We start from the raw sequence: 11,546 nt of genomic DNA, 5'->3' as shown, positions 1-11,546 counted from the left end.
GGCTATTTTTTAGAATATTTTCTAAAATATAATTAATATACATTTTAAAATAGATTGTCACTGACGCAAAAGGAAAATAATATATCTCATTTATTGCCCCACTTGCTCCAACACTGTTGATTAAACAATACCTAAAGATTTTTTTCATTGTTGCAGTTTACGTGTCTGTGATAGAGTGTAATATGACATGCCATTCTAGATTTATCATGGCTAATCAATTAGTCAAGTCCAGTAACTATTTAGCAGTGTGTGGTACTCCAACCATCAGTCAGGAGCTACATGTTAAAATACTGTCAGAGACTGTAAAAACTGTGGTATTGATTATTTGTATTTCTTTTACTTTCTTTTACACAGTTTAGTTGAAACAACCCTCTCTGCCATATTGGCCCTGTCAGTGACACTAATGGCCTCAGAAGAATGCAGCCAACCCAAATCAGCAAAGTAGCTTAACCTTCAATGAAATGTGGTCTCCCTCTTAAAAGGGGATCATTACAGGGGGGCAATGAGAAGAAAAACAATTAGTGTAGAGATTGAAAGAGCAGCAAAGAGTTGACCCTTAATTCTATTCTTCTGCCATATGGTGGCTACTTTCTGAAGCTTCCATCTGCCTAATTAGTGACCCACCTGCAATTTACTGTTAATAAGGATCATATAATTAAATTCCTTTTTTTCCTTTACCTTAAGGTATTACACAGTTTGTGGCCACAAAGAAATGTCTGTACTATTACAATTATGGCTGATTACTGAGGTCAAAAGTAAGAAAAACACTAAAGACTTAAGTGATTGTCTGTTCACAGATTGAATTCAACCATGTCTATAATCCCTTTTTAGTCACTCTTGATTTTAGGTGGACAGCTTAGTATCAAAAACAGAACTTTTTTTGTTGGCCCTAACAAGTGAACAAAAGGATTACAGACTACATGTGCTGCACACAAATAACTATTTGATCTAAGTATGTGCTGTCCGAATCAATTGTAAAGTCCTGGAACAGGTGGACTTTTGATTAAGGATGTCAATGTCCTGAATAGTTGCAATGGTGCAGGCACATACATATAATAATGGTTAGACTAAACGTTTGTCTATATGTTGCACACTGGCTTTGTATTATGCACTTCAGTAATACAGAATAACTGCAACCACAACCGTACAGAATCTATCTAACAAAATCTATGTTTAGCTACTATATTGCATGCAACCAGTAACTGACTTCCTTATTAGTTTAACTAAATCACTACTTCAGAGATGCATTTTATGTATATTAAAGTTTCTTTTTCTTGTGCATTGATTTGATTTTTCTGCTACACTTTCAATTGCTACATTTTCTAATGTGAAGGTTTATGAAGTGAAGAACAAGAAAACTGAATGAAAATATTAAAGTGTGACTAAGAATATGTCCACAAAACAAAGTGAGAAAAGAGAAATAAACTGTGTTTCCTGATATGTCCATAGATCTCAGCAGCACTTACATCAGTTTTTTAATAAGTGCAATTTATGTTGTCTGTCTATAAATACTGCTCCTTGACATGTCCAGACACTAAAACCAGTTTTGCTAACTCCACAAATATTATATGCTATAGCTTATGTAAATATTTAAATACAAATTAAATTTAAATAATTAACCAAATGAAATGTTAGAATGTTAGCCTTGCACAAACCAATAGTTTAACATACTACATAATCTTTGAGAGTGTGTATATCTAAGATATTATTTTTATTTCTAATAAACAATTTTCTAATAAACAATTGTCCCCAGGTGGGACAATTTCCCAACCAATGTCCTATGTCCCTACAGAAATAAATATAATTAGCCCCAGGAAATCTTGACCCTCATCATTTCCAATGGCCCAGCTGCCATCAGCAGTGTTGTAAGGGTTTGCCCGGCAGGGATAACTGTCACGTTTCTTCCCTCCTCATACATGAGATTGTTGTGCATCCTTAGCAGTCCACTGCCATGAGCCAACTGGATGATTATGTATTAAGCAGAAACATTTATGATGACTGAAGCTCGCAGGTGATTTGACACGCGTCACTAGTAAAACCCTAGCTCAGTTGCTTGGCAGATCAGACGGATCCGCAATTGAATATTGCTGTTACATATTTATTTTTGCATATCAAATATTTTTTATTGTATTCAGTTACAGTGCATAAAACAATAGAAGCATGGGTATTGCAGCAAACATGTTCACATAACTGATTTGACTTTTGTGTCCTTCACACAACGTGCTTGAATGCTACTTCACAAATCTTTGCAGCAGTCTAACCAGCTTTTTTGATATAATCTATCTGATAATAATCTCTGTTATGTCAGCAGCTTATGTCAAAGAGTGACATTAACCTTTGAAGTTGTTGTCTTTTCTATGCACAAGGAGCCGGTGCCTGTTGCTCAGGCGTGAGATGCCATAACTGATTATTTACCCCTTTAAAACTTTTACTGATATATTTGATAAAATTATTGAGCGTAATTAGACATACTTTATTATAAAAACCTGACCAAATCAGACAACCGTTGTATTATAATATGCTTTTTGTACAAATCTATAATATAAATTTTTTAAAAATGTCTTTCTTCTTATAAGGAACTGTTATTCCACTGCACTTACCATATGTATCTCATTCCAAGTAACCAAATAGAGTGGTTAGGCTACATTAGGTTCAGTTTGTTGTTACACTTCCCCCCCCCTCAGATGAAGTAGAAGGATTGACGTGTCAGCACTATGGCTACTAGGGATTGCCCCACCTTGCCATCTGCTGCCACTACTCTAATCCACAAATTAGTTGTCTCTGTCAATATTAAAATCACTTCAGCACAATTCAAGATCAAAATAAGCATCAGAGAGATTTGTTGTAAAAGCTATGCTACTGCTGAAAATCAAAAACCCTAACAAATGCAGATATGGACTTATGAGCATTCACATGCAAAATGCATGAACTGGCATTTAAACAAGAAGGTTGTGACCACTTTCACAACTCCCAGGACATTAATATTTTTTATGTTGTGTAAATTATAAATCAGTCAAATGCATTTTCTGGCTGACTTTTGGTTTGCTAAAGCACTTTATTCTGCTGCAAGCAGTATATTTAAAACCTTGAGTTGTGTTATCTTTGTTACTTTGTTATTATGAAGAGTAGACTCTTGAATATCATACAGTCCATTATTTTAAACTTTAAAAATATCTACACTAGAGTATTGCAGCCTGCTGGGTCTTTATATATACAGTAATGTAGTTTAGTTTAATGTATAATCATATAGGTTGACAAAAGTTTCCATTTAAAGAAAAGTAAATAATTTTATGCCTGAATCCATCTAACCATGTTAAGTGGTTTATCCTTAACATTCTGGTTATTTATTTGGAATGTTATATCTGTGCCAAAGACGTTGAGTTTTGTAGAGGATGTAACTTATAAAAGTGCAAGGATTAAGTTATGAATAGGCTTTAAGCTGGCATAGTCCTTATTAACATTATCGATATATATCTGGTGGGTTTCTAGAAAGAGTGATGTCACAAAACTGTGATCTCCTTTGTGAATTGGATGCTTTTATGAGATAACTATGACAATCACAGTCACTGTACCTTGTCAAAGCTGATAAGTCATAGAAATTCCGTAAAATTACTTTAACTTTATTGAGATGATGACAAATCACTTACGCTTCTTCAAGGTGCATTATACAGTATAAAAATAAAAAATATTTTAAAATTTGCATTTATGTGCACCATTATTTGAGTGATTTCAACAACGTTTTGCTAAACCTAACAACAGGTATGTTGGTAACACACTGAAACCACCACAGCAGACTGGGCATGCTGTATGTCTCAGAGCTGGCCCCCTTCCCTGCCCCAACAGTTAACCCAATGTCATCAACTTTCATTACATTTTAATGCAGTGGAACAAAAATATGTGTGTGTGTGTGTCTGTGTGTGTGTTTGATGCCTTTGATGCCATTATGACATCATTCTAAATTGTGACTGGGTAACATTTTAAAGTCATAACATGTAGAATATTGGTTTCCACATCCAGTACTGAACAAAGCAGAATACAAGATGCACATTGGACCTCTGAGGACATGAGACACTGGAGACAAAGTTGTTAAGATTAGAATGTTATACTGTGTTGCACATAAACCATATGAACTAAAAATGCTACTGTCCCAATGTTTTTTAAATATGTTTCTGGCATTAAAATTCAAAATTAAAATTACAGTAAGTATATTTTTCAAAAACAATCAATGAAATCTATCAGCTTGAACACCTGATATCATGTCTTTACAGAACTTGTTTCAAATATTAGGTTTTGATTTGTATGATTACACAATGTAGCAACTTATTTAAAAATTAGGATTTGCATTACAGAACTTTTCTTAAGACGATAACGTTCATTGTTGGTGTGTGTCTTAAGTGGAAGTAGTGTGGGTTTTAATTTGTTATAGTATTGTGTGTTATGCTGCTTTATATGTATATTTTACATTCTTTGTGGTTTTGCTCTCTCATGACTTTTTCTAGCCTTTAAAGAATGTCTCTCTTTTGTAGATCTTTTGCAGATTTTGTAGATGTGCTTCAACATAGCTTCTATTCAGAGACTGTTGTTAGTCACTAAGGGGTGTAAAAAGCTTTATTCAAATATTCATCTATTTTTCCGTTCAGTCACAATTTTCACTCATGTCTTCAACACATTACTAATAAATCTGTCACATCCCACATCTTGGCTGTCAAGTGTAGACAAAGCCCAAAGTTAGTATTTGTGAATTAAGCCAATTTCACTCTCATATTTTGTAAGTTATCAGGTTTTATTTTAATCTTCATGTCCTATGACATATTCAAGCCTTGGAAGAAGGTCCCTCTAGTGTAGATCTTCCCAAGGCTTCCCAAGGCTTTCTCCAAGTTAACTAGTTCTTGTTTTGATATGTCAGAATTTACATATCTGTTAAACACATTGATGAATCAGCCCAGGACATCTACACATCTAACATCTTGCCTGGTAAACACCTCAAGTTTTTTTTTAAAGTTAAGCCAATTTTGCTCCAATATTTTGTTGTTTTGCTGTTATCTTTATATTTTGCATCCTTTACAGTCTTCATGTCTGAGGAGTTATTCAGTCCTTAGAAGAAGGTCCCTATAGTGTAGATCCTTCCATGTTTTCTTTGGCTTAGATAGTTATAGTTATAGTTAACTGTTCTTGCTCAATAGAGGGTATTTTTTAAAGTTCATCTATTCTCATTTTCTATAAAAATGTTATAATTGTTTGCCAAACACTTACACCATTGAGTTAGAATAATTTTGTTTTCAAACACATTCCCATTTTTTTCTAAGGTCAATTATGGTTTTATTTTCACTGTGATATTTTTGGAAGAGATTAATCAATGTTTTGAAGATATACACCATACACCAAGAACAAATCACATTGTCACAATACTTTCATGAGAAGAGGTAAAACATATTTTATTCCAACTTCATGGACAAAAGTATATTTAATAGAAAAATTGTGCATATAAATTAATTAGTCCAAGACATCAGCACCTCCTACATTTTGGCTGTAATTTGTCAAGACTCAGTAAGTGTGCGTAGACACACTTTTGTTTTTCATCTTTTCTTTGCTTCGACATAATCTTTATCAATTAGAAATAAATAAATAAGAAATAAAAGAAGAATATATAAGAATAAATAATTAAAAGTCTTAATGTTGGAGAACCTTTCAGCTCTTTTGACATCTGCATGTTGCTCAGCATCTGTTTATTGCATATAAATTAGCTAAGATGTCACTTTGTCAGTATTAGGTTGGTGACAAAAATGACAATATCTATTTAAATGTATAATATAGTGTGCAAATGTTAAGGGTTTATATCCTTCTTGAAGCAAATTTAGGCTGTTCAACATCCCTTATGAGATGAGCTTTATAAATAAAATGAACTTAACTTAGGTCTGCTTTTGTTTGTGACAACAATTGTGAATAGACAAGCAAACTTTAACAGATCAGTGAAAAAAAGGTTAAAGTGACAGATAGCCACATGATTTATTATATTTCACTGCAAAGTGGCAAGCTATAGCATACTGGTTGTATTAAAATTTAAAATGAAAAACTACACACATTTGCAGTCATCAAAAGCAAGAACAATACTCAAATAACTTTTACAAAACAAAGAAAAATAAATAATAAGATAATGTCCCTGAGAAAATATTTTTTATATAATAATATTAATTAATTATGACCACTTTAAAATGAACCACACATGAGTTTTTTGTCCATTAAGGCAACTATGAACTAAATTTGTTCACTCAAAAAACATTTTAAAAAAATCCATCCAACATCTTCAAACACCTTGGTACTCATGTTTGCAGTGCCCGACATACAGAGGCTCTGCCTGTATGCCACGTCTTGAGGGGAAAGAAAGTCAGAAAAATGAGAAATAGAGCGAATATTAAAAAAACAGAGGTCAGTTTCTACTTCATTAATATATGCAATAGACCCAATAAACTGTTTAAAGTTCCTATAATGTACAAAAAAGTACCTCAAGAGCTTGCAACGAAAGTCCTGTAGACGAGGAAATGCCTTGTCCACACTGGAGGTCTGCCTCTCATCACTCCACAGTCTCTCTGCTGCAGCATTTGCCCTTGGCCTGTGATTTTTGGTGCAATGAGTGATCATTTTTGCATCTTTTTATTGTTGCTGCACTTCCTGTAGTATGTGGACTAGTGTGGTGGTTACAAGTATGCTTTTAAACGCTTACCAAAGACGTGGAGTAAGATTAGTAGCATCAACATACTCCCCCCACATGCAGACCTCACCCCCTATCACTAGCTTTTTCTGTTCCTCAGTACCTGTGAGGGAATAGAAATAGATAATAGATGGGTTTTAATAGGATAGACTGTTAATTAGTTCACTAATAAACGAAATCTTTAGTTCAAACTCATCACACCACATAAAGTCAAACGAGTCAATGTCGTGCTCCAGGCACTAGCACATACAGTTATCTATCCATGTAATAATAGTATCAAATATCTAATAATAGTATCTAATATTAATAATGGGTTAAATAATTCCTTAAGCCTGTATAGTGAAGAAATGATATTGGTGTAAATTGGAATGTTTGTTAAGCAAATTTGTTAGGTGCATAGATTTCTATACCTTAAATACTGTACAGTTCTACAAAGGGTATTCCATATTGAATATGGACCCAGTCGTTCTGGCTCTTATTGCCAGTACTTATTGCCATCTAGTGGCAAGACTATATAAAAGCATGAACAGAACAAGCTGTGTCTCGTTAACCCGTGTGTATCTCATAGTTTAGAGAAAGCCATTTTTTAACCTTCAAGTTATTATTAAAGACAAAAACCACAGCAGTTAGTATAACTCCAGCTAGCAACAGCACACAGCTGCTGGTCTGACCCTTAAAGGCGAGGGGCCACACAGTGTAATAACGCGCCCAGTTATGTGTGGGTCCTGGCTGGTCCAGATACCATGGAGAGGCCAGAATCACTCTGAGTCCTGCTTTAACCACCCTGCGTACTTCACACAGGTAACAGCCCTGCTTCCACACCTCCACCACTGATAAAGGCCTGTGCTGCAACACAGTGCTATGTATCAGACAGACATGAATTGATTGTGCAATACAGTAATTTGTTATCAGACAATATTTCTGTTTAAATGTGAGAATGAGCCTGTGTTAAATTGTGAAACGAGTCTCTTTACAGTAAGTGTCCTAGTAAGTGTTAAAGGTCTTTATATTTAATCAAATATCAGCATCTTTTACTGTAAAAGACAAGTTTTACTGAGCCCACTACTGCAATAAAAATACAACAAAAATATTTAATATTATTCATCCACCTATCCTTGCATCATCTATGACTGCTTATCCTATTCAGGGTCACAGGGTTGGGGGGGGTAGAGCCTATCCCAGGTGTCCTTTGGTGAAAGGTGGGGTACACCCTGGACAGGTCGCCAGTCTATTTTGGCCAACACAGAGAGGCATGTCTCTGGACTATGGGAAGAAATACCGAGAGTACCCGGAGGAAACCTGCGCAAGCCTGTGGAGAACATGCATATTCCACACAGACCTTCTAGCCTCTAGGTAGCAGTGCTAACCACTCCCCCAACATACTGCCCTATTTGATAATACCTAAAATAATATTTGTTTAATATTTGTTTATATGTGTGCAATTGTATATTCCAATGTAGTAAATGAAATTTCATGATGTATGTTTTAACAATGTTGACAGCAGATATTGACATATGGATATAGTTTTGTTTTCAACATAATGATATTTGTGTTATTGTGTACTTACTCGTTCACTGTAGTCAAAAATATCCTGCCACACTATAGATGTCTTGTTAAGAAGTGAAGTCATATTCACAATCCTTCAAAAACAGATATTGATTAGATGAGTAATGCAGTAGTTTTGGTTTCTACTTTGTAGCCTACTTTCCCTCTTACAACCTACTTCTCTATGTAGAATGCTTCCAGTTTGGTGAAGTCTGCTCCAAACCCCATCCTCTGCATGAATGCCTGGACATAAGGGTTAGATCTCCTATTGAAAGAAGCAGTGAAAATCATTTAACATAATATAACTACAATGAACTATAAAGTGGATTTTGCAGATGTTTTAAGGTAATTCAAATAAATTATTATTTTCCCTTCCATACATCATAACAACAACAACCGCATAGTATACAAACGTTGTTCTTTCTATTTATTTTTTTAATTGTTGCTGTTTTTGAACAAATAAAACAAGCCAGGGTATGACATTCAAACGAAAGGTGAAATTTCTTCAATACATTCCTTGCACCTTTCTGTGGCAAAATTAAGTAACAATGAATATATAAATATAAAAACCAAGACATTAAGGTTGAAGTAACCAGCAGTCATTAAAATAATCTGTCACATTTCAGTGTACCAGCAGGAAAAGTCAACCTCATCCCCTCCTAAGTGGATATAGGAATCAGGAAACACCGATGACACTTCCTTAAATAGTCTCTCCATGAACTGGTAGGTTGACGGTAACGCTGGATTAACAGGACCAAAAGTACCTGAAGGGATTCCCCTTCTGTAGCAGGGGGTCAACAGGTTAGACTGCCCTGGGAAATAAAGATTTAGTTCAGTATTTTATTTAACAGTGCCACTTGCATTGTCTACCTGCACAGTTAAACAGACTTCTGTAAACCAAGCATATTGCCAAGTACTATATGTTAGAGATTAAAGAGCTGAGGTAATTTGGATGCTATTTTGAGTAAATGTGTCTCATTTATTTTTACCTTTTCCCCAAGATTTGGTGTGACCAGGAGAATCAAACTCAGGAAGGACCCTTATTCCTCGCAGCCTAGCATATGAGATCACACTTCTCACATCTGAATGTGTGTAGATGTGAGTCATTGGATGGAAAGCCCCCTGAATCGGAGCCAGAAGCCATTGTTCAGAGTGGATGCAACTTTTCACCTCTTTCAATCTAAATACAAGTGGTGTGAATGAAAATCTAAGATATAAAAATCTAGGATATATCACAAACAAATCCAATTTATGTGTTTTCAAATCAACTTGAGGGGGTTCTTATTACTTAACATTTTTCTTATCTCATGGCGTACCTTACTGGAAAGGTCTGGAAATGTGCAGCTCTGGTAAGGAAATGAGGGGTCATCAACAATGTGCCAGTGAAACACATTGAACTTACTGTAGGCCATTGCATCCTAACAAGAAAACATATTTGTTAATGATGACTAAAGGCAAAAAGAAAACCGAAGTTGTGTCATTCGATTATTACCAGAGTTTTTAAAATGGTCTGCACTGGTAAATAGTGACGTGACGTGTCCAGCAAAATCCCCCTGAACTGAAACCGTGGGAAGTCCTCAATCTCCGTTTTGTTCACAAAATACTATCAATATAACCACAAAAAAATATGTAATGATCCATTACAATCATTATAACAAGATTAATTGTGTATTTAGGAAGCAATGACTTTAGAGGCCTTAACTGGAAGATTCAGACTTACTGAGCCAAAGTCATCTTGATAAACTAGCTGACTGAATGTTTCCAGACCTGTGCTTCAACAGAGGACATAGTTAGGATGTGTCATCAGCAATAATTTGAAATATCTAAACAGAAAATAATTAGATGTTTGCTCAAGTTATTGAATTCTTGGTACATTGAGAAATCCAGAGTAATTGGTAAACCAAAACCTAATATGCAAGTCTTTTGCTAGCTGATTTTTTTAGATGCTTGTTTCACTTCTGTGCTTTCTTTTACATGTTTCTTCACTTTGTTTATACAAGTTTTTCAAAAATATATTGGCTATAGTAACCTCTTAGCGCCCCCCATACTGTTTCCGCACTCAGATACGCTTTTTCTGCAGAGACACTGAGGTTGTCTGGAACAAAAACAGAAGCAAGTTAAGAGCACTGGACGGCTGTGAATGGGACTGAGTTAGGTGACAATTACCTGTGGTGTTCAGGCTCAAATAAATATGTTGATACTTACATTTCTCAGAAGAGTCCTCCCTTGGGTAATTCTCACAATCATTACGATCAACACTGATTTTCACTATAAAAGGTCTATCCTCTGTGATTTGCAGAACACCATTTGCTGCTGGTGGTAAAAGTGAAATTATTAGTCACCCTTGTTAAGTTAAAATTTGGTAAAAATACATACATACAGTACTATTTAAAACACAAAAAAATGAAACGGTGCTTCTCTGGCCCATTGTCTTTGTGGGTTTTTAGAGGTAAGCCTACACTGGCCGTATGATGAACTGCTGCCTCTACAAAGCCCATTGATCCAGTTTTAAAAGCCAACATGACAAAGAGAACATTCAAAACAAAACCACAATGGAAACTTTGCTCTATATGTTTGTGTACTTATAATGCAGTCTTATGTGTGTGAATCATCAGATTATTGATTCTTGCCCACACTAGAATTTTGAAAACCAAGATGGATTTAACAAAGAAAGCATACAAATAAAATATACAAAATAAAACGCAAAACATAAAAACATACATAGTTCCTTTGTGGATATTACTGTGAATATCATCTTTTTATTTAATACCCTTAGCGTTTTACTTAACTCTACCTCAGTTTCACGTACCAGATATATAGTCCGGAAAAGTTAGAGAAAAATATCTCTTGAATGCAGCATCTAGAATAGAGCACCCGTGCTGTGCGGCTGATTGTCTTCTGTAGTCAAAGTAGAACGCCTGTGGTTTCAATGGGTATCTCTCTGTGAAGGAGGTGAGTGTCTGGGGTAATGGCCATACTCCCTCCACTGAGTCTAGGCCATGATCAAGGATGATTATTAGTAGCAAAAAAAATTGTGGACGAGTAAATCGTCCACAACAAACTTCATACACGACATTCATATCCCTCTGGTCACTGGCACTAAATGATCTGGGCTTTAGCGCATATAGTCACATGACTGAGGGAACTATAGGCGTTAGAACCAACCTTGTAAAAGGACAATTCATGGCAGAGCCACTGTATTGGGTTGCATTAAATTGCACAGGTGGTCATAATGCCTGGCTGGTGTATATAAGATGCTTCCTGTGGATTAAAATTGTATATATTCTACTTG

The 11,546-nt window shown here is 35.2% G+C and overlaps 1 protein-coding gene across 2 annotated transcripts; it reads right to left on the bottom strand.

Annotated features, from left to right (window-relative positions):
- Positions 1 to 5,400: 5,400 nt before the first annotated feature.
- On the bottom strand, positions 5,401 to 11,500 carry hexa (hexosaminidase A (alpha polypeptide)). 2 transcript variants are annotated; one of them, XM_067502631.1, is made up of 14 exons: positions 11,064 to 11,500; positions 10,460 to 10,567; positions 10,284 to 10,349; positions 9,975 to 10,021; positions 9,747 to 9,857; positions 9,571 to 9,672; positions 9,244 to 9,376; positions 8,886 to 9,066; positions 8,433 to 8,519; positions 8,277 to 8,349; positions 7,381 to 7,555; positions 6,722 to 6,812; positions 6,503 to 6,610; positions 5,401 to 6,368 (listed from the first exon to the last, which is right to left on the bottom strand). In XM_067502631.1, exons 1-14 carry the CDS (start codon positions 11,332 to 11,334, stop codon positions 6,305 to 6,307), a joined length of 1,617 nt encoding a protein of 538 aa, XP_067358732.1. In that variant the 5' UTR covers positions 11,335 to 11,500; the 3' UTR covers positions 5,401 to 6,304. The 2 variants fall into 2 exon arrangements, with proteins under 2 accessions (XP_067358732.1, XP_067358733.1); XM_067502632.1 differs by having other exon boundaries at positions 10,460 to 10,564.
- Between the last annotated feature and the right edge of the window lie 46 nt (positions 11,501 to 11,546).

This window comes from Channa argus, chromosome 4 (genome assembly GCF_033026475.1).
Source record: "Channa argus isolate prfri chromosome 4, Channa argus male v1.0, whole genome shotgun sequence".
Classification (NCBI taxonomy): Eukaryota; Metazoa; Chordata; class Actinopteri; order Anabantiformes; family Channidae; genus Channa; species Channa argus.
Note: the sequence above shows the minus strand (reverse complement) of the source record. Positions and strands in the feature narration are given on the sequence as shown.